The following is a 22,913-nucleotide window of genomic DNA, read 5'->3' on the forward strand; positions in this document are numbered from 1 at the left end:
TTATGAGTATGTATTTGCGGATGTTGCGACTGCTGCTGCTTCCGCTGACCTTGATTTTTGTGACCATCAGAGGTGCTATAAATTACTCGCGAAACACTAAAGCCATAGTTTGCATTCAAATATTATACTTAAATTTTTTATGATTCTTCGGCATTCAATCCAGCTGTACTGCCTTTCATGGAACTTATCCACTCATTATGAATCAATACATCTATATCGTAAAAGCCCGGCGTTCCGTTTATCCGTTAACTAATACATACCAGCCTTTCAGAAGACCTCGATTAAAAAAGTCGTAGAAAGTGGAACCCCCCCCCACGAGAAGCGGGGTAAGAAGTTGATACAAGGTTTACAATTGTAGACCAAACGCCCCCCACCAATTTTTTCACTCCCTCAAAAATAAAGTTTTGTCAGCATACATACCTACACAGCCAACACAAAATCGAGTCCAGATTTCTTTTGTAGGAAGGAGCTAGAATGCCACCGAAATTCGAGTGTACGAAAAATGATAAATTCCTGTTCCATATGCACATCACAATTAATAGAAAATTACAATTTAACCCCCCCCCCACTCACTGTATTCTAAATTATAAAAGCATACAAAAGCAAATAACCGAGTCTGAAATATTGTCACTTTAAAGATAATCAAGGGATAGAAATATTTGACGAGGCGTAACATTTTATTTCAACTGCATGTTAATAACCACGCATTTACAAGAATCATAAGAGGCAACATTTATCTCACTACACATCGGCTCCAACGTAATCATAAATCCAAAGGAGAAAAATGCACGCGAACTCTTAAACACTACTAAAGATAACACTTTTCCTGTTTAAAAAAAAGAAAAACTCTCAAATAACGCAAATAAAACGCATTTACTCACAAACAGAAGCGTGTAGAAAAGTACACAACGTACGGCAAAAAGCTTTCACACACGCCCGTCGTTACTGGCGAGTGCCTACATTTGACACTCCAATGCTACATTTTTCCTCATGACCACTTTAACTCCACGGGGAATGCCAGCAGCAAGGCCCACCCTACCTATATACACGTCCTTAGACTCGACCATTACAATTTGGTTTTTGCAAATTCAATTTGCCTAAAATTCCAGCTCTTTGAGAATAAAAAAAAATTGGTTTGACACGTGACCAACACCCTTCCCATGAAACAAATAATAGTTTTGGCCCTGTTGCGGATGAGGCCTTGAGCAGACTTCAGTTGATTCTGCAACCCCATCCATCAAGTGGCCATTCTCTTACACAAGGTGGTGCATTGGTGTCCCGGAAGAGGTTCAAGAGGGCAAATTTCGTTTCTTTTCTCGCAGGTGAATTGCCAAATTTTAAGTGCAGAATATTTTTGTTATAATTATGGATATTTTCGTGCAGTCATTTGTGACCATGTTTGGGGGGACCCATCAACTCTTCCTATGCTTGAGGACTAATTAAAATGACAGGCAACTTAAAGATTGGACTCACACCCAGGACTTCAGCAGTGCCGTTGGCTCAGATGCCTCCGACGCCCCGAAACCACCTTGGCCACCACTTGGATTCGCGCACCGACTCTTCCCGTGAACAACCAGGATAGGGACACACGCGTCAGTCCTGCGTGCGTGCATTACCGACACAACGTGGGTGGGATGGAGTTGGTCCATTGGTGCACGTGGCCTACACTAAACTCGCACCGCAGACGCAAGTCGCAAAAAAAAAAGCAAGAAACATTTACGACAAATAAAATTACAAATCGAAAGGGAATAATATAACGCGATGATAACGGATGCGAGCGTGTACTGCTGTTGTTGCGCTAACCTACAAGTCTGTGTTCGGGCGATGCAGGTCTCACGATAAACGCTCGTGTCGGTGGATCACATTCACGTTTGGGAAATGTCACGCCCGTACAAACCCCGGCGGCTGCTGCGTGGCAGACGACGTGAAAACAACGCGGCCGCGTGAACTTCACGTCCAAACGTGTGCTGCGACACATTCAAACGCACGTAAACTTTGGACAAGCCAAGCAACTTTGCGGCAAGAGAATCGCGCAGCAATGCAACTGAAGCGGGGGGAAAGTGGGTAAACCCCCCAACAAAGCTCGTGACAAATATTCAAAACTCGCCTAACTTCGACGAATGCGACCTACGTAACGTAGTTGCCGTGAAGGCATCCCTTGAAGCGCATTACGTTGTGAAAAAATGCGATCGCATCGTCGTCGTTATTTACCGACACGCCAACAACGGCTGAACTGGAACACAACCCTTTCAGTTTGTTGTCAAGCCGAATGATTTTCCCCGCAGCACAATCCGCGTGCGAGAGTGAGCGGGGATGTGAAAAAAGAAGCTCCTCTTTCGATGGAAACGACCACCTAATTGGCAGGATCGCCATCACTCGCTTAGCCTCTCTATACAAATTCACGTTCTATACTTGTTTTCGACATCACGCAGCAGAAGCACATTCAAGAGCGTAACAGATTAACATTCGCACATGAACATCGTACAGGTCGTTGTGAAAAAAAGTAAAAAACTTTAAAATCATCTTAGCGGAAACTCAAGAGAGCGGGCGAAGAGATGAGAAATCAGAAATCTTAAGCCTCGTTTCCGTACGGGCAAACGGCAGTGTGAACATTTTTTTTTTACAAAACAACTCCGCAGACTCCTTAATTCGCATCCTAAGTTTAGCGGAAGCGCTTCCCCGAACACATGTAAATGATTCGCGTGCATTTCTTTTGCCCTCCGCACGCCGCGAGCGTCTTCGGGAACCCCCAAGCGAGTGGGCCAAAATATTGGGACACCGCGTGGAACGGCACGCCGCACGACCGGAACGCACGTTGTCGGAGCGCCGGCTCTGACAGAATCGGCCTCCGACGCGTGACACGAGCGGGATGAGCGGAGAAGGTGCTGGCCAGCTGGCTTGCCGGCTTGCTGGTCCGCTTGCCGGTAAGCTCGCCGGCCGCCAAGACCGCCGACCGGCCGGCAAGCTTGACGGCCGGTAGGCTCCCCGGCCGGCAAACTAGCCGGCTGGCGTAAGTGAGCGCGGTTACGGTGCGCGCGCCGGGGGCTTAATGGAGTCTTCATTTGCAGTGGTACGCCATGTGGTTGCTCTCGCTCCTCCGTCGCTTGCGAGACTGCATGCTCTGGAAAAACTCTGTGATGTCCTCTTTCTTCACCACCTGAGGGTGCAATGATTGCAGATCAATTCATCTCCGATTAAGCACAGTTGGCTACGAATGGTGCGAAAGAAGTTCAACATACATTGTAAAACGAAAGACTATTTTGTCCTCCTGTTGACGATCGCTTGTGTTGTGATCGAAACGTCGTTGATTGTGCACCACTGCCAACACAGTAGCAGCAGTAGCAGCATCGCCACCAGATCCTTTGTCTAGTAACGAAGTCAGCTTGTTATTTGTGTCTGTCGGTAAAGTCACGTAGATAGGTTCAAAGAAAAATAAAATAAAAACTACACAAGCGTTCGTTGCGATCGAAACGTCGTAGTTTTTAAAAAATAATGTTTTGTTATTTTATTTGAACCTATCTACGTGACTTTACAGAAAGACCCAAAGAATATGAATTCCTGCAGTCACTAAAACTTTTAAGTCAAGAAAGACACACTTCGGCACGCTCCCAGTGTAGCTGTAACAGGAATGAGGTCGCTCTATCACGAAAAAACCCACCCAAATTACAGCACTTAATTCGGGGGCTATAATCGCTACAATCCTGTCCTGGCGCGGAATGGCTTCTTGGAAACTCGTGATTACTCGTGGCTTCCAACATCGCCAATAATAAACACGGCGGTTCCCGGTCACCGCTTGAGGAAGGTTGTCAAATCCGTCGGGACGAGGCCCCCTTCTTCTGTGGCGGTCGGTGAAGATTATCCGCGCCGCGTGTGAACACCCGAGCAGACAGACAGAGGGTGAGTGACGTTCGCATTTTTCCCATGATCTCTCACTCCACCCCCCCCCCCCCATATGGATAGAGATTCGCCACCGTATTCTGCCGAGTAAGAGACGCTCCGGAAGATAAGACCCCCCACTCCCCACACCACCCCAAATCTGTGCCGGATTAAGCTAATGCGGGGCCTGTAGCATATGTTATAAAGGGGCCCTAAATAAAATAAAAACACGTGAATATTAAAACACAGATTTTTTTTTTTACTTGCACTGTAAAGTAATTGTATTTTTACATTTTGCCATTTCGCCAGATAATACGACAAATCGCTAACCTTAAACACCCAGTCGTTCATAAAAGTTGAAGGCGGTATAGTACTATAGTAATAGAGCAAGTGCAGAATCACTGAACCGGAATTGATAGTGACGATGAGCCACGCCGCGTGTGAACACCCGAGCAGACAGACAGAGAGAGTGTCGTTCGCGTTGAGCAAACCGCCGCTGCGATGTGTCCCAAGAAACATAACGCAACACGACCCCTATGACATGGTGGTGCTGTTGGGGGTGGAGTGGCGGCGCAGTGGTCGGCGCACCGTGCTATGCTCTCGGCATTCCGAGGTTGGATTCCCTGTCGGTACCGCTCTGTAGGAATACGTTTGATGCAGCTGTTTTGGCCGAAAGGTAAAAAAAATATATATAAACTACCTCACTGAGATGGGTTACACATTTTAACATTAAGAATGTAATCATTTTAAGCGGGTTGTGCATGAATCGTTCAGCTAAACAGGCCGTGTCAAGCCAGTTTCTTTACTGCGCGTGTGTGCGTGTGGATGACGGGAGCAGCGACACAGCGGTTTGCGCCCTGCGGCATGAACTCGGCAACCTAGGTTCGATTCCTGGACGCGAACGTATGCATACTCTTAGGTTTTTTCGGTAAAGTCACGTAGGTAAAAAAATTAAATAAAAAATGACTAAAAGTAATATAAAGTGATACAGCAAATCTAGCTGTGACGGTCCCACCTGATGACGGAGACTTGTGTTGCCTCCGAAACGTCGTGATTTATTATTTTATTTCTATTATCATTTCTATCATTACTTTTAGTAATTTTTAATTTAATTTTTTTACCTACGAGATTTTACCGAAAAAAACCTAAGAGTATGAATCCTTGCAGTCACGAAAGCTTCAAATCTAGAACGTATGCATGTTGAACTTCTTTCGCACCGTACGTAGTCAAACGTGCTAATCGGCGTGATACCTTAACCTTTCCAAAGCCCCTTCCCGAAGCTACCTCATCCTTGAACGAGTAGCTGCACGTGGTACGCGAACAGCAGCACTGAGGACAGGGAGACTGCCAGGCACCACGCTGGCCACAACACCCTCTACCTTGTGTAGCAGCACACCGAGCTGAACATATTCCTGCTAACGGCGCTTGAATATGTTTGTTTATAAATTTGTTCCCGTAACATTATTCCGCGCAGCGGTGCAAATGAGCGTGCATGCAGGCAGGCGAGAAGACGCGCTGGTGGAGCTTTACCTTCCCCTCGTCGGCGAAGTGCTTCAGGTAGTCCATGAGCTCCGTCTTCAGGTCGTTGTACTCTGGAGGTGATAACGCGTCGCAGCCGCGTCAGTCACGGCGTCGCAGCCGCGGACACATCCCCGACGTTTTTCACGACAATCACCACCGCCCTCGTCGTCGTCGTCATCATCATCACAATCATCAATCGGCTGCTGGACGAAGGCGTCGCCATTTCTCACTGTCCTACGACGGAACAACTGTGACGTTCTAACCTGACACGACTGGACCATCTGTGAAAAAGAGCTTTATAGCTCATCAGATTTCACCCTCCGCCTGCTCGAGAGCCGATTTCATCCCTCCATCTCCGCAGCGGTCGTAACCTGTCGGATGCCATCGTCCTTTCTAGCGACGCACCTTGCAGAAACCCACTTTGTAGTGTTAACAGTAACAACGATGTCTTTAACCTGCATGTTCATAAATCTATGCTCCTATTTCTAGTCTTTCGTGTAATCCTGCCTTGTCTCTCAAAGTGACCAGGCACGGTTACTCGTCAGCTCTGGTTGCACTCCAGGGACGCAGAGTGTTAGGTTGTTAAGCCAATACAACATTACAGGACTACACTGGCAGTGTGGCCTATGTGCTGAATAAACGTAAGCCTATGAAGTATGCTAAACGGAACAAATTTGTATTTTTTATTTTACAAGGTAATGCCCACAGAGCTCTTTTTCAGAAGTGATCTGGCAATCACAAATGATAGCTCAACGAAGCGGTTTATCCTGGGGAAATGTATAGCAGCCAAATACTCTAAACGCATGACGTTGATTCTAAATGTGAAGGGAAAACCGGAGGACCCAGATAAAAATCCACGCGACCATAAGGAGAAACACGAATACTCCAAATATACAGCAGGCGTCAGGGTCGGGATCGAACCCACGACCTTGTGGATAACAGGCGAGGTCGTTAACATCTCGCCACCGTGACGCCCACACACGTTTCTGTTTTAAAACCGAGTTAATCACTTGGCCAATTGACGGGGTGCGGCTGCCCCCCAAGGTTACGTGAAATCCATATTGAGCCCTCAGTAAGGAAGAGGGTTCCCCACCCCCGCCCGCCGTGGTTTAACAAAAAACAAGATTAGAACGATCAGCGGGGGGAGCAAGGGTGAAGAGGAGAGGGGCAGGCGGCGGAGGAAAGAGAAGCAAAAGGTGGATGAGGAGCAAGAGGTGGAGGAGGACCAGAAGGAGCAGAAGAGAGAGAGTGGACGGATGAGGAAGAGGAGCAGCAAAATGACGGAGGAGGTACAGGAGCAGGAGACGAGGCAAAGGAGGTGTTGGGAGAAGGAGCAAGAGCGACTGGGAGCAAGAAGCAGTAGCAGGAGGAGAACGTCAGGAGGAGGAGCGAAAGGAGGATTGGGATGAATCGAAGGAGGTACCGCTGATTAGCTCCACTTGCTGCACGCGGTTCATGGTGCCCAGCGCCGCCATGAGGGGGTCCCCGCCCCCCGCGCTGGACCCGGCCGCCCTGCCCCCCCCTCCTCCACCGCCGACGCTGTCCGCCCCGAGCTTCCCGCGCGCCTCGTACGCCTGCACCGTGTCCGCCTCGTCCAGGAGAAAGCGCACGCCCAGCTCGTCGTACATCGCCTGTCGACGACGACGCGCAGTTTAACACGAAAATCAAGTTCGTATTTCGCGAGTGTGCTTTGTCTTAATTTAATCTATACATCTTATAGATATAAAACCATCGTGCTGGGAGAATGCGACGCCTCGCGTGAACGTGGTGAGCCAATGCACGAGCGTCATTCGCACCTCCGTTTAGCGCGGTTGGCGTTCAACACACACGCATACGTGGCCGAGGCCACGTCTTTAACTTTCTTTGTCAATCAAACTGCTCCCCACGACGTGAGGGTCATCGGCGGTAGGTGCAGCAGACTTCACAAGGCTGGTTCTGCGCGGGTTGGTCGCCACGTCAGCCCCAAAAGTACTCCAGCAACCCGCTTGTGCATGGAGTGGCGGGATAACCCATTAAGGTGACAGCCCCACCCACTCTATCCCGGCCTCCGTCATCAACCCACCGGCTAAGAAAATACACGATGAATCACACATCCAGCAACGCTTGCCACGGAAGAATTCTAAAATACCTTTTTTTTAATATGGGTTGAGGCAGTAAGTGAACGGAACGGCTGCAATGCAGCGTCCATGACAAATGAATCCGTCAAGTGTCTAATTACAGCACCGCATCCAATGGCAAGAGAAAATAATAAAATCTCTCCTGCACATGAGCGATGGTGAGGGTTGGTGCTTGCGCTACGTAAGGCAATATATTAGAGCAAAGCAAAGCAGCTTACAAGGTCCCACCATTCCATCAGGGAACGGTGCAGTAATGTTCTCATACTGTACAAATTCCCCTAGAGCCGTACCGGTCAGTTTAACCTGATCCTCAACTGCATTTTATATATAAATAAGCACGCAGATATAAATCCTTGTTTGGAATCAAGGGCACAGTGTGTGCCTATTAAGGATCATATCCAAGTGGTGTTTATTTGTGGAGATATTATAGACGAAGCTGCGCTTATTTTGGCTGCTATGTCCAGCAGCAGAAACAAATACATTTTTTATTCATTTCTTCTGAATGCTGTGACATATTTTGAGTGAAACGTTTGGACGGCCCAGGTTTGTACATGACACGACATGAACTAATGGAAACTAAATACAGCCCCTTTGTCAATCCACTGCTGGATGAAGGCCTCCCCACGATGGTGAAGTAAAAAGAGTGATAGAATTTGTTTAGATATCGCCTTCGATGTTAGCCATCACTGGAAATCGAACTTGGGTCATCAGGCGTGGCTCTGTCTATCTTTCAGTCATGGCTCACGATGCTGCCTCGGGTGCTCCCACCTGCCCTGGTTTTCCCAGCATTGTCCTCTTTTTGAGACGGCTCTCCTGGGAAATGTGTCAGTCTAGCGGTCATTTATAAACTCCTGTTTGCCGTCAACTCTGTAATGATAATACACCGCCTCAAGACGATGCGTTAACACGAGCTTCTGCCTTCTTCCGCTACTGCGAGATATCCCTCTTGCCATCAAGCGTCCGCGTTTGCTTGTTTATCTCGAGAGGTGGCATCTCCGGCGCTGCCAGGCCGCGTTGGCACTCGCCTGGCACGACGCGCAAGAGCACAGCTTGCAGCGCCACTGCTGCGGCCAGAACGTGGCAGCGGCGTCGCCGGGTGGCTGGCTAGCGGGGACCGCCCCGGCGCGCAGCTCCGACAGCAGGCACGGGGGACGTCGCTCCGCCGCGCTGGCCCCGTTCTCCCCGGGCGTCGGGGCGACGTCGCGAGGTTCCTCCTTTGGCACCGCCGGCGCATCGCTCTCCTCGTTCTTGTCTTCGTCGCCGGGTGACGGCTGAGCAAAGCGATAGAACGAGCGCCCTCGTAAAGCACAAGAGATGTCGCGAGGGGTGTCTGCGCGCGAACACCCGCGCGAGCACGGCACTCGTTGTCAATCCGCTGCCGGACGAGGGTCTCCGCTCGCCGTGAGGGTCATGGGTCGGGGGGGGTTACGAGACGTTACGTTAGTCTGTGGGCCTCTACGCAATTGTATGGGTTTCATGGCGAGTCAGGCCGGGTCCATCTTATTCACGACACATGAGAATCCAGTTTATCAATCACAGGGGGCCGAAACCCGGATTCGAACCCAGGTTTCTCAGTTGCTCCGACGGCCGAGCCGCCCGGCCACCTCGGTCCGCCCCATCATTACCTTGACGCCGTCTCCGCGGGCGACCCCGCTCGGGGAGGTCCCCTCGGCGCTGGACCTGCACGGGGAATCGTCGACGACCAGCGAGCCTTCGTGCTCCTCGTTGACGAGCTTCACCACTGCAGGTCGAGTGGGGCCAAGAGGACGAGAGATCGAGAAGTGAAGGCTACACGCCGCACTCAATGCGAACACGTCCAATTAGAGTTGATCATCGATTATCCGGCACACGATCATTCGGCTTCCAACACTATCCGGCGATCCCGGGGCCTAGCCGGCAAAACCGCTCCAAAGGCTGTAGCCAGTCCGGCAATAAACATCACGTGACAAAAAAAAGTAGCAATGCTTGATGTCAATGTTAAATGATATACAGTGCATTATACACTACATACAACTTAAACAATGAAAATACTGCAAGTATATACATCGCCCCATGCAGTCTTCGAGATTTGAGTGGTATGGTACAGTAAATATGGTAACTTTTCACAAGATATTTATTTTTGTCTATTTGTATTTTCACTCATGCCAATTTCACATCGTAAACAAATTGCAAACACCTAAAAACATGTCATACAAGTATGTGCACAAGTAAGCTATTTTAATTTATATAATTATCCAGCGTTTTTGAAAATCCGGCGCCCCATCCCGCCACCGAAGCCGCCGGATAAATCGATGATCGACTGTAAACTGAAAATGTATTAAACGCCACTAAAAATGTACAGGCAGAGTTACGCGGAAGTAGGTCTCCCCAAGACGTCGCCATCCTCTCTTTCTCCAAGGGTCTCGGAATGCAACGATCCATCTAGTTTCCGCGCGCGAGTCAATCTCGTCACTCCATTTCCGCGCCCCCCTTGCGAGCCCCGGTGCCGCTGCACCGCCCGCACGGTCGGCCCTCGCGAGCGACGGTGTCACCTGCGGACGGGACGGCGTAGGCCCACAGGAAGGAGCAGCGCGCCATGCAGCCCCCGCACACCATCTCGTGGTACTCCACACTCTCCGGCGCCTCCACGCCCAGATGCTGGGCGAACACGAAGAGAAGTGCGTCCCGACCAGCAGTTTAAGTTTCGTTTCACGAAAAGAACGACGAACGTGTTAAGTCAATGGAGCGTTTTAGAATACGTTAGCCGTTCGTAAATTGAAAACTCATTTAAAAAGTGATGAAAAAAAATCGAATTTATTTCCGCCCCCACCTCCCCCGCATCTCCGATTCGCAGTTGGCTACGTACGGTTCAACAAAGACGGCTTTGAATGGACGAAAATCATCAAGCGCGACGATGACTATGCATGTTTTGCCAACGATCTAAGCGTGATTGAACATGTCAGGGCAAATAACAAGTCTCAAGAAAGAGGCAGAGTAAGATAATTTACTCACATTATTGGAGACTTAGGTACAGTGAGGAAGATCAAATAAGATATTTGGCTTGATAAGTATCCACAAAGTCGACTCGACGAGCGAAATCAGCAAAGATTACAAATAGAATTCCACAGGCTGTCGTTGACTTGATCGAGACGAGAAAAACCTAAATATTTTACTAAATGAACACTGGTCCCAACACATGTGTGTAGTTCTGTGGTTCATGGAGATGTGGTACAATGTGCCATGGAGAACAAGGGCTGCATCCTGTACTTACCCGCCCGTGTAACCAGTCCTCGCATATGATGCACTGGATCATTTCATCAGGAGTCTACGTAGACAAAAGGTTCCAACAAAATTTTCACCACAGTTATATTTATGCCTTCGACTAAAAAATTAAATGTTACCGGAGCAGGAAATACAAAGAACATACGATTAACCAAATGAGTGAATTACATTTTTGTTTTTTTTATCTTTATAACAACAGTTTGCATTGTCTCCGGGAGTGTGGGGTGTGACACGGTTGGATGGTATGTTAGCCGACGGTCTGGTCTGTATGAACGTTGGCTGTTTGATTGCTTGATGTGTGTGTGTATATGTTGGTTGATCACAACAACGAGCGGAGTGCCGGGTGGCTAAAGCACAGCAAGTTGGTACAGTAGGGGACACAGGTGGTGCATCAGCCAGTCATCTCGGTCATCTTAGTCAGTCGACCCGTGGCACCTGGGTCTGCCCCGTGACCTCCTGCCAGCGGGCGTTCGACACTTCACGTGGCCTCAAGGTGCACATGGCCTGGCACAAGCGTCGTGGTGACGTCACCGCCACTTAGTGGCGAATGGCGGTTGTTGTTGTTGTTGATCATTGGAGATGCAGCTACGGTCAGGTTAGGCTGATCCGAGGGAGAATGCCGACCGAGTGAAGGACATCATTTAGGTCCCGTGAAGAAGATTTGCTACCCTTGTAATCACTCTCACCTTGTCGTCCGGATCAGGGTAGGGCTTCTTGCAGGTGCAGTACAACCCAAAGAAGTTGTGGTTGTATTTGTTACCGGGATTCGATGCCTCTTTGTCCTGTATGCCATTCACAGTTAAAAGCCAAAGAGATCACAAAAATGTTACCGAAAGCAAAACTTATAACTTGATGATATATATACCCAAATAAATTCACATGTAATCCATCGCCTGATGAGGGCCTCCCCAGGCATTGCGGGTTATTTGACTATAATTCACCACACTGCTCAGTGTGGGTTGGTGAAGGTAGGGAGCATAGACGTTATATCATAGTACAGTACCACTATGGATTCTGCTGCAGTGCCTTCTGCTGACAACGTAGACCTGCAACAGCCGACAACGCCTGTTTCATACACGATGGTCACCCATCCACCTCCGATGAGCAAGGTTGGCTACGTAGGGTGCGAAAAAGGTTCAACATACACACATGCAATGTCCATGCTTAATGCCGCTTGGTTTCTGACATCCGAAGAGATCAGCCACATTTTGTGCGATTTGGTAACAGGAATAGGAATAAAATAACCCATTATTACACCATCCAAATTTAGGTTTTTGGTTGCGCTAAAATTTGACCGGCATCCACCCACCGGCACCGAAGCAAAAAACACAAGTGCCCCGCAGCACGCTGCAACTTACGGGCAAAAGTTTGCAGGCATTGCCAGGGAATCGAGCGTTGCCGCAGTCACAGCGGAAATTTCTGAAAAACAAAAAGGCACACGTGGCACGGCTCGCCTTACGCACGGCGCGCACACACAGTACAGTAGTGGTGGGGTTAGAAATGTGTTTTTGTTCAACGATGACTGGGCAGGCAAATTGTTAGCCGATGTGCAGTGCACTGCAAAAAAAAAGTAGTTTTCCCATCCCTCCCCCCGGTACAAAAATCAAGGGACTTTGTTAGCAGCGGTGCACAAGTACAAACCAACAAGAATGTCACCACTTTTGTCAACACCGTAGCCTCATTGCAGAAATGCAGAATACAGAGGTGAGCTTCTCACAAAACTTTTTGCGGGTGGGAGCAGTGGTGCAGTGGTGTAGTGGTTTCTGTCTTCCGCAACGAACCTGGCCTTCATCCAGTAGCGAATTGATCACAGGTGATGATACATGCAGAATTAATCATTATAAAGAGTTTCCATGGATTTGGTGGCTGTCTACAGTAAACATAACCATGGGAAGGAATTCCATGCGATGGAGGCAGAAGCAGAGACGGTGCGAGCCGCCCATGAAGTGTAGGCTAACTATGACAATCCCACTCACTGATTTTACAAATCCATTAAAGCTTTTATCAGCATGACCCATGGCCTATCCACTACTGGATGAAGGCCTCCCGATTCCGTCACCATCCCTCACAGTTCTGCGATGGCACAATCCATCTCACTCCTGCACTTCAACCAAATCGGATCTGAATTTGTATTTATACTGGAGGAATCTGACGAGCTAAAAAGCTCTTTTTCACAGATGCCCAGTAAAACTAACCTCCTTGCTCAATCTCTACAGCGTACGTGTGTATGTTGAACTTCTTTCACACTGTACGTAGCCAACCGTGCTAAACGGAGGCGCGGTGGCTGCCTGCAATAAAGAAAACCGTGGGTCGTCCTATCAGACACAAAAACTCTTTTACTGCGAATTACCATCGGTCACGTCTACCGACCACCATCCCTTCTAGCGATCAGACCCGTTCGAGCCCAGTTAACTTTTGTAAAACAATCAATCCCTGTGCTGCTCCTTGGTCTCTGTGTAATTGCAACCGTGCGTATCTCCCACGTTTCTTTGCACACTTTTCAGTGTTTGTCCCATTTTTCTATTTGTCAGTATATCGACGTTTTCTAATCCACTGCAGTGCTGCTATCCATGCGTCTCCGATCAACAATAGATCACTCTCCGCCGCCGCAGGGTAGGAGTGGGTGAGATGTGATTGCACCGGTGGTGCAGTTTGGTGTGGTGAGCCGAGATGCGGTGTGGTGAGATGCGGAGTTGGGGGCGGTGAGGGGCGGTGCGGTGAAATGCGGTGTGGTGAGATGCGGAGCTGAGGGGCGGTGCGGTGAGATGCGGTGTGATGAGATGCGGCGTTGAGGGCGGTGAGGGGCGGTGTGGTGAGGTGAGATGCGGTGTGGTGAGGTGAGATGCGGCACTGAGGGGCCGGTGAGGGGCGGTGTGGGCGAGGCGAGGTTGGAGGCGCAGGAGGGTGGGGTGTGGCCCACCTCTTGGTGTAGAGCTCGTACAGGTCGTGACCCTCGTGACATGTGTAGCTGCACGCCAGGCAGATCGCGGCCGGCTCCCCGCCACGTGGCGTGCAGGAGCTGCACGCGTACAGCGCCTGGCGGCTCACGTAGCCCTGGTGAGGAGAAAGGTCAGGGGGCAGGGCGGCCCGTACGGCGATTCGTTCATTCACTCAATCATTCACTCATTCATTCCAATCATCGCTCATTCGACTGTAAGCCACGTGCGAATTTGGCAAAGCGGGCGGGAATCTCCAAATGTGCATAATACACCTACCCCAATCTGATGTTGTGGCCGAGTAACCCTGTGATCGTCACGTATAGGTCATAAAATAATACTGGTAGGAACCACCTGGTTCCACCAGTCCCACAGGGAATTATTGTGTGTGTCCGTCGTTCATCCAAAAATGAGGGGTGGGGCTGGGTGGAGAGGGGAGGGTGGGGAGGGGCTGGGTGGGGGGTGGGGCTGGGTGGGGAGGGGCTGGTCACCCCGTGGTGCCCTTATAAAACTCAACGTTTAACTTACTCACGCCGGCTTGTGCCCGCCCTCACAGTCGGGCATATTTGCGGAATACACTACGCCGCCGTTGACCCTGGCCATTGACCGAGCAACCCAACGTGCCTATCAGCTCCCTCCGCAGGAATGTGTTACCAATTTATTACAATTAGTATCATCACCTTCTCTTGAGAGTGCCCAGCCAGTGTTCCGACTGCTCCCACCACGTCCCAATGACAAAACTTCCTGCTACAAAGTGATAACCATTTTACCGACCTCGGTGTGGTGGTGGTGATGATGATGACTGCGACTGATGACACTGACCGTCGAGGAGACGTTCACAATGAGAAATATTCATGGCGATTAATGACCGCTTCTGATGATGATGACTGCTACCGACTTTGATGTTGTCGATAATTACGAGCGGTGGTAGCGCTGATCCTGCTGCTGATGATGATCCTGCTACTGATGATGATCTTGCTGCTGCTGATGATCCTGCTACTGATGATGATGATCCTGCTACTGATGATGATGATCCTGCTACTGATGATGATCCTCCTGCTGCTGATGATGATCCTGCTACTGATGATGATCCTGCTGCTACTGATGATCCTGCTGCTGATGATGACCATCATGCTGCTGATGATCCTGCTACTGATGATCATGCTACTGATGATCCTGCTGATGATGATGATCCTGCTGATGATCCTCCTGCTGCTGATGATGATCCTCCTGCTGCTCATGATCCTGCTACTGATGATGATCCTGCTGATGATCCTCCTGCTGCTGATGATGATCATCCTGCTGCTGCTGATGATGATCCTACTGCTGCTGCTGCTGATATCAAATTCTACTGCAATGTGTAGCTGATGATGACGAGCTACAGTTGGCCTAATAACATCTGATCATCATCATCATCATCAGTAGCAGCACGATCATCATCATGATCCCGTCCTTTAACCGCTGCATATGACGATCCTACTCATGATCCTCATGCTACTGCTGATAACGATCATGATGATCGTGCTGATGACGATCGTGATGATCGTGCTGATGATGATTATCGTGATGATGATGATGATGCTGCTGATCGTGCTGATGATGATTATCGTGATGATGATGATTATCGTGATGATGATGATGCTGATCGTGCTGCTGATCGTGCTGATGATGATTATCGTGATGATGATGATTATCGTGATGATGATGCTGCTGATCGTGCTGATGATGACCGTGATGATCGTGCTGATGATGATTATCGTGATGATGATGATCGTGATGATCGTGCTGATGATGATGATGATGGAGTCATATTCTTAGGTTTTGTCGTTAAAGTCACGTAGGTAAAAAATTAAAATAAAATAAAAATCACGACGTTTCGGAGGCAACACAAGCTTCCGTCTTCAGGTGGAACCGTCACAGCCACGACAGCTGAAACGGTTCCACCTGAAGACGGAAGCTTGTGTTGCCTCCGAAACGTCGTGATTTTTATTTTTTACCTACGTGACTTTACCCAAAAACACCTAAGAATATGAATCCTTGCAGTCACGAAAGCTTCAAATCTAGAATGATGGGAGTCACCTTTGCATACGAGCATAGGTCCGCGTCGCTGGCGCCCAGCACCGCATCGGCCTCGCTCTCCAGATCCTCGTTCTGCTGCATCACCTCCATCATGGACAGCACCGCGTCCTCGTCCTCCTCCTCCTCGTCGTCATCTTCCTCCTCCTCCTCCTCCAGCGCCGCCGCCGCCGCCCGCTTCACATCGTCGCCAGCTTCGTCGAGGCCTCGCTTCGTGCCGCCGCGATTTGCCGCCATTTCTTGTTTTTGTTCAACAACGTCCGGGTCAAAGGGGAAGGAGTGGGGGTGGTGGTAGGGGTGGTGGGGGTGGTGGTGGTGGGGGTTGGGGTGGTTGTGGTGGTTGTTGTGGTGGGTGTGGTGGGGGGTGGTGGGGGTGGTGGTGGTGGGGGTGGTGGTGGTTGTGGTGTTGGTGGTGGTGGGGGTTGTGGGGGTGGTGGGAGTGGAGGTGGTGGGGTGGTGGGAGTGGAGGTGGTGGGGTGGTGGGAGTGGAGGTGGTGGGGTGGTGGTGGGGGTGGTGGTGGGGGTGGGGGTGGTGGGGGTGGTGGTTGTGGTGGGGGTGGGGTGGTGGGGGTGGTGGTGGTGGGAGTGGAGGTGGTGGTGGGGGTGGTGGTTGTGGTGGGGGTGGTGGTGGTGGGGGTGGAGGTGGTGGTGGTGGTTGTGGTGGGGGTGGTAGGGGTGGTGGTGGTGGGGGGGGGTGGTGGTGGGGGTGTTGGTGGTGGTGGGGGTAGTGGTTGGTGGGGGTGGGGGTGGTGGGGGTGGTGGTGGGGGTGGTGGTGGGGGTGGTGGGGGTGGTGGTGGTGGGGGTGGTGGGGGTGTTGGTGGTGGTGGTGGTTGGTGGGGGTGGTGGGGGTGGTGGTGGGGGTGGGGGTGGTGGTGGTGGTGGGGGTGGTTGTGGTGGGGGTGGTGGTGGTGGTCGTTTCCTTTCCCAACCGCCCCCACGCCTGTTACCCCCCATCATCAACAACATCAACAACATCACCATCAACAACAACAACAACAAAGATCTAGATTTGAAGCTTTCGTGACAGCAACGATTCATACTCTCAGGTTTTTTCGGTAAAGTCACGTAGGTAAAAAATAAAAAGAATATTTCTATTATTATTTCTACAATTTTTATTATTTATAAAAAAAATATATATATAATTTTTATTATTTATTTTTATTTCTACCTACGTGACTTTACCGAAAAAACCTAACAGTATGGGGGAGTGATATCAGTGAAATTACAACAGCAGCAGCAAGAGAGAGCGAGATGTCTTTAAGCCCCGCCCACCCTGCCCGCCCCGCCCACCCAGCCCGCCCCGCCCACCTAGCCCAGCCCCGCCCACCCAGCCCGCCCAGCCCCACCCAGCCAGCCCGCCACACCCAGCCCGCCCCGCCCACCCAGCTCACCCAGCCCGCCCAGCCCCTCCCACCCAGCCCGCCACGCCCACCCACCCAGCCCCTCCACCCCGTCCCCGACGATGTCGTCTTCGCTGCGGGCCTCGCTGCTGCACCGCGACGGGCAGCGGCGGCGATTCGCGGTGTCCGTGGGGGGCGGCGGCGGCGGCGTGCGGGACTTGACTCGGGCCCTCGAGGTGCTCCGGGAGGAGGTCTCCGAGGCTCTGACCGAGCTGGTGGATCAGGAGAAGACTGCGAAGGCTACTGGTGGTGAAGAAGGCTCGGCTGGTAGGGAGAAACAAAGAACACGTGGCTAGTTGGGCGGTGGTGGTGGCGGTGGCAGGTTGCCGTGGGGCCCCCTTCGTCTTGATTCAGTGGCCGTCGCGAACACGTGGATTTGGCTAAGAGGGCGGAAAATGAATCCCTTGGCTTAGGCCAAACGATAGGATGTGGAGTGGAAACAATGCTACGATGATGCTGTGTGTTGTGTGTGTGTTCTGTGTGTTGTGTGCGTGTGTATGTTCTGTGTGGTGTTGTGGAACTATTGTCAAGCGCACGCCGATCGGTTCAGGCCGTGTACACGCACAGCGTGTGTGTGTGTGCGCATAGATGTTGCTGTATCTACGGCTCAAACGAGTTGCTGGTGCCGTGGTGTGCAATTAACATCGCCACCGGGGAGACAAAGGCGGCCGGGCGTGGTAGCTGGCCACCCACCCCCCTCGTGTGCCACAGTTCCGGCCTTCGTAGGTGCTGCTTCTGGCTAACAGCACTTGTCCCAGACAGTCTGCAAGGCTATACGCGGATCTTTGTACACCCACAGTGTGCACCTAGCCTGGCACAAACGCCGTGGTGACGTCACAGTGGCGAACGGCGGTTGGACATCGCTTCGTGTTGGTGTGGGGAGCGGTGGCGTAGTGGTTAGCGCACTGAACTACTGCACTTGCTATCGTCCACTGTATTACCTCCCGATTTTGTAAATATTCCATTTGGTTCTCAGTTGCAGCCCCCTTTTTAATCCACTGCTGGATAAAGGCCTCTCTGCGCGTTGTCGATCGTGGAGATTATTTCACCATGCTCCACGTTCATCACTCAATCGGATGTCACTCGCCACTGATGGTAGCCGTGGTCATGAATCGAACACGTGGTGCCGGGCTCGTAGTGCAAGTGCGTTAAACCACTCCACCACCGCTCCCATACAATTCGGTTTATTCTTGCCTCGCCTGAAATTGACGAAAAAATAACGTCCACTCTATGCGGAAAGGTTAGGGTTAGTTTAGGGTTAGGTTGGGGTTAATTTAGGGTTTAGTTAGGGTTTGGTTAGGGTTAGGTAAGGGTGATGTTAGGGTTATGTTAAGAGTTAGGATATGGTTAGGTTAGGGTTATATTATGGTTCGGTTATAGTTAGGTTAAGGTTAGGTTAGGGTTGGTTTAGTATATCGGATGATGATGATGCTGATAAGTGCTGTATGAATGTTGAACGAGCTGCTGTCACTGTTTTCTAGGAGAAGAGGCGGACGAGAGTGATGATGACGACGATGATGACGACGACGGCGGTGGTGGTGACAAAGCTCCTGGACAGGGTCAGGCTGGACCGCGTCAGCCTGAGTCTGAGTTCGAGTCCGGGTCGCGTCAAGCGGCGTGCGAGGGAGCTGTGAAGCGAGGGGTGGGACAGCAAGAAACTTCGACGAAGTGTCCCGCGAAAAAGAAGAAGCATTAGGACTTGTCGTTTTTTTCTTCCCGATCATCGGCTCTTCTGGCTCGCCAATGAGGGCTGTGTGTACATGAATGACTCTTTATTTCTCAATTCAACGGCTGGGTGAGGGCCTCGCACCACACTGTGTTCGTCGTGGGGGTTATGTAAGCGCACCTCACTACGCTGGTCTTTATGGGTTGGTGAAGATATGAGGGGGGGGGGGGGGTTGTATCCAGGGCCGGTCCAGATATCGCTCACCACTGATGTGAAATCGTGTCAGCCAGGTTCAGAGCACAGAGCGCTTAAAACTGCTGGCACCACCGCTCCCCGAAAGGGTTATGGAGAAGCAGTGGTTGCAACTCGTCGTTGATTGTGCCGCGTTTGCCGTGATGTACGTGCACAAAGAACGGAAAAATCGGCACATCTGTCGATGATATTGCCCTAAAGAAGGAAATTATATAATAGGTGACGTTTTCAGGCGGTGTAATTTTTTTTTATATATCGCAGAGGAGCCATCGAGATTGAATAGCTAATAACAGTTGCTCTGGCCACTATCTCGCTTGCCCCTAAACATCACCTAATCTAATTTCTGCTTTATGCGCGCGTCGGCGTTGAAAAGCGATTGAGCGAGTTAAGATTCGCCGTGTGAGCTGTGTCCGTTTTTATAAATAAAACTCCAGCCCTGGTGTGGTTCTCCAAATTATGACTAAGCGTGTTGCGACAACGCGGGGTGTTCGGCGAAGTGGGGAAGCCAGTGACCTACAAACTCCAACCAGTAATCCCTGCAGTCGGCACACTGCAGGGAAATTCAGTGCAGTGCATGCGTACTCCAGTCCTTGCCATCCACCACGGCAAGCCTCCGTTCGAATACTGATTTGCAAAATATGAAAGCAGATAACATATCGTATATATCTGTGTCTCTACATAAAAAAAATATTATTTAAACAACCATTTGCCCGCACGGCCCTCTGGGAGTTATTCATTTCAGCAGCAAAGTTTTTACTCCCAGAAAGCTGTGGGGCCCATGGATTGTGATGAGAATACTTTCATTTTTTGTGCGGTCAGATATACGAAGGAGATGGAGACTTGGGCCCCAGAGGAGTGCATTCGCCACGCGTTCAATAATCCATAAACCACGCACTCGCACGCATCGTTTGGCTCGTACGAAGGTACGCCGCCCACGAGGCTTTTCGTCAATTTACGCTTTTAATCAATCACGCGTGCTTCGTAACATTGCGTGCACACACACTCTACGTGAGACAGACGCGCGGACAAAAGTGGACGCCTGCTACGGTGGTTAACATACGCGGGGGGTGGGTGACGTTTTCGGCGGACAGGACGACGCGTGTGCGTTTAGGTTCGACGGCGTCACACATGGAGAGAGTACACGAGCATCACAATCGGCTTGCGTTAACCAGGGGTGGGGTTTTGGGAACCTTTCCCCAACTTGGGAGCCTAACTGAATGTTTTGGTCCCCTCTTGTGGAACCACGTGTTCACAACGCCCATCTTTTTCGGCGTTATCCAATAATAAGGTGAAAAATAATTGCCGCCGGGCCTTCGTTTCAATCCGGTTTGTCCGGGTCAGCGACTCCGAATATATTTCCGCACTCGGCAACACCACAACCAGTTTACCTCGTGCTCTGGCTGTGAGCCGCTGGTCACATTCCTCATACTGAAAGTTCAGCCGCGACCTTGAAAATGTTCGGTGAGAAATTAAGCCCTGAACAGGGCCCCACTTTACCGCAGTGACAGCAAGGGACTGAATGCGCATAACAAATAAATGCAATGTTGTTGGGGAGCTCAGGAATTATACACCTCGAGTATCCAATTAGTATGGCTACGATGCCTGCAGTGATGGATACATTATGGGCCTTTTTAAATTGGCAGGTCTCGTGCGGCCGTGGCCGTTGCTACCTGTCCTGGAGTTTTTGGAGTTGTAGCCATCCTGGAAATTAAAATAAAACTTCCCAGGACATTAAATATCCCGGTTCTTGTAATTTGCACAATTATGGACCAATCTAGACAATGCATTAACGTGTATTCATTCATGGGAGATATTCTTCCATGGATATGTCCCAGTGTTTTTGTTACCTTGGAGGTGGCAACCCTCGCGGGCAGTGTGAAATGAAATCGTGGGCAGGGAGGTCTCTCCCCCTCCCCCCCCCTGGTATAAGCGCATCCTGGCATACACGCAGTTCATTAATGATCTTTCAGAAGCAGCACGTGGTTATTATGGATGTTACGGATTAAAACATGTCACTTTTTTATATGCAGGACAAACATACATGCTTATTTTTGCTCAAATATATATATATGGGTTAGGTACAGTAACGATTAGAGTGTTGATGTTCTGTAGGTAAATATGTGTAAATGGATGGGAAGTACATACGGTGCTTAATTATATCGTGCAGTTTTGGAATGTGAATGAAGGGTTCGTATAATCATTATCAGGAATGTAACTTCACCCCTCCCTCCCTCCTCTATGCGACTCTATGAATTGCCACAATGTGGTAACGGTTCCATGAAATGATCTTTTTGTTTTTACATTCAGAATCAGCAGTAGGGAGTGTCGCGCCTCGAGTGGTTTACAGGGTTTACGTCAACCAAACACAAGGAACGTAACGGCTTAGGTTAAAGATTGAACGTTGGGAACAACGTTGGGCGAACGTTGGTTAAACGACATGTCAATGTTCGAACGTTGTTTCAACCACATGTCAACGTTCGTTAAACTTTGGTTCAACCACATGTCATCGTTGGGCGAACGTTAGTTAAACCACATGTCAACGTTGGTCGAACATTCAATGACATGTTAACGTTGGGCGAACGTTGGTTCAATGACATGTCAACGTTGGTTGAACGTTATCATGTTTGCTGGGTAGAGCCGGCTCACCACTGTTGACTCGCAGAGCCACCCAGCCACCTCAGAGGTGTTTAAAAATAAAAAAAATTAAACAGCAACATTGATCGTGTCGCTTCGGTTAATGGGGTTAAGTGCGTCAACCACAGCAAAAAAGATTCACAAAAAAACGATTTGATGTTGTTGTTGCTCTGTCAGCAGTGGCGCACAATTAACAATAACAACCGCAAATTTGTCATTAACACTGTGGCCTTGAGAGGTAAAAAAAAATAGGATGACGCGATGTTCTATGAAGGGTCATTAACAATAATAATTAGATGTATAAAGCGCCCTTCAACAATCGTTATCAGGGCGCTAGAAACCCGAAACGTCGCCTGTTCCCTTTCAAAGCCACGGTGTTGGTTGACGAATGTGCTGACTTTTGTTTGTGTGTGTGTGTGTTCGATAACGGAGCCATCCAAATCGCTACCACAAGCGTCCGCGTCCATGCGAGCGACTCAGGAAACCACGGCGAGGCTCGGCCGCGTCCTCCTGGAAATGTTTCGTGGACGGTCAAGGCTGCTGTCTTCCCCATGCAAGGTGGCTCGAATGCGCTGCTGCGAATTCCTGTTTAATGTCCAGTCCGATTACCCCCTCGTTATAGACGCAGACAAAAGTGTGAGAGATACATCTACATATAGATATGTTATTTAAAACTTGATTATTGTATTCTTTGGGTCTTTCGGTAACGCCACGTAGATAGGTTCCAAGAAAATGACAAAAAAAATCTACGACGTTTCGATCGCAACACAAGCAATCGTCATCAGGAAAAGGAGGGGTTAGCCTCTAAAGTGAACTGTTTTATAAAGGTTCACAATGGGCGTAGCCCCAGGGTATTAGTGATGGTCCAGGGCTGCGTCCGTGGTGGGTTGGCTACCACCCACGGTGTGCGAAAGAAATTCAACGTACGCCGCGAATTGACAACCGCAGCTTCACCAGACGCTGACCAGCACAGCGGGGACAGCTGGATCCGATCCCCCCAATGTTCCTGCCGGCTGTGAGGAGCAGCTTGCAAAGCTGGGATTGATGGTCACCTCCAGCAGGGCATGGGTCTGGCGCAGAGGTCGCAAACAGGTTTTGATTCTTTACCCGTACCCGTACCCGGCCGCACCAGGGTCGCAAACGGGTACCCGTACTCCGTACCCGGCCGGGTAT

The 22,913-nt window shown here is 50.1% G+C and overlaps 2 protein-coding genes across 2 annotated transcripts; one reads left to right on the forward strand and one right to left on the reverse strand.

The window, feature by feature from the left end:
• Nucleotides 1-658: 658 nt before the first annotated feature.
• UBR7 (ubiquitin protein ligase E3 component n-recognin 7) lies at nt 659-16,030 on the reverse strand. Its single transcript, XM_061579740.1, has 11 exons — nt 15,791-16,030; nt 13,696-13,829; nt 12,134-12,194; nt 11,462-11,557; nt 10,765-10,818; nt 10,046-10,151; nt 9,140-9,255; nt 8,540-8,785; nt 6,821-7,028; nt 5,407-5,468; nt 659-3,157 (listed from the first exon to the last, which is right to left on the reverse strand). The coding sequence occupies exons 1-11, from the start codon at nt 16,022-16,024 to the stop codon at nt 3,059-3,061; spliced, it is 1,416 nt and encodes a 471-aa protein (XP_061435724.1). The 5' UTR covers nt 16,025-16,030; the 3' UTR covers nt 659-3,058.
• Nucleotides 16,031-17,219: 1,189 nt separating this feature from the next.
• LOC133360880 (ribosomal RNA processing protein 1 homolog A-like) lies at nt 17,220-19,898 on the forward strand. The gene is made up of 2 exons (XM_061579760.1): nt 17,220-17,455; nt 18,670-19,898. The coding sequence occupies exons 1-2, from the start codon at nt 17,251-17,253 to the stop codon at nt 18,882-18,884; spliced, it is 420 nt and encodes a 139-aa protein (XP_061435744.1). The 5' UTR covers nt 17,220-17,250; the 3' UTR covers nt 18,885-19,898.
• The last annotated feature ends 3,015 nt before the right edge of the window (nt 19,899-22,913 follow it).

The sequence above is a fragment of the Lethenteron reissneri genome, chromosome 8, assembly GCF_015708825.2.
Source record: "Lethenteron reissneri isolate LAM-NWPU_2019-01 chromosome 8, ASM1570882v1, whole genome shotgun sequence".
NCBI lineage: Eukaryota > Metazoa > Chordata > Hyperoartia > Petromyzontiformes > Petromyzontidae > Lethenteron > Lethenteron reissneri.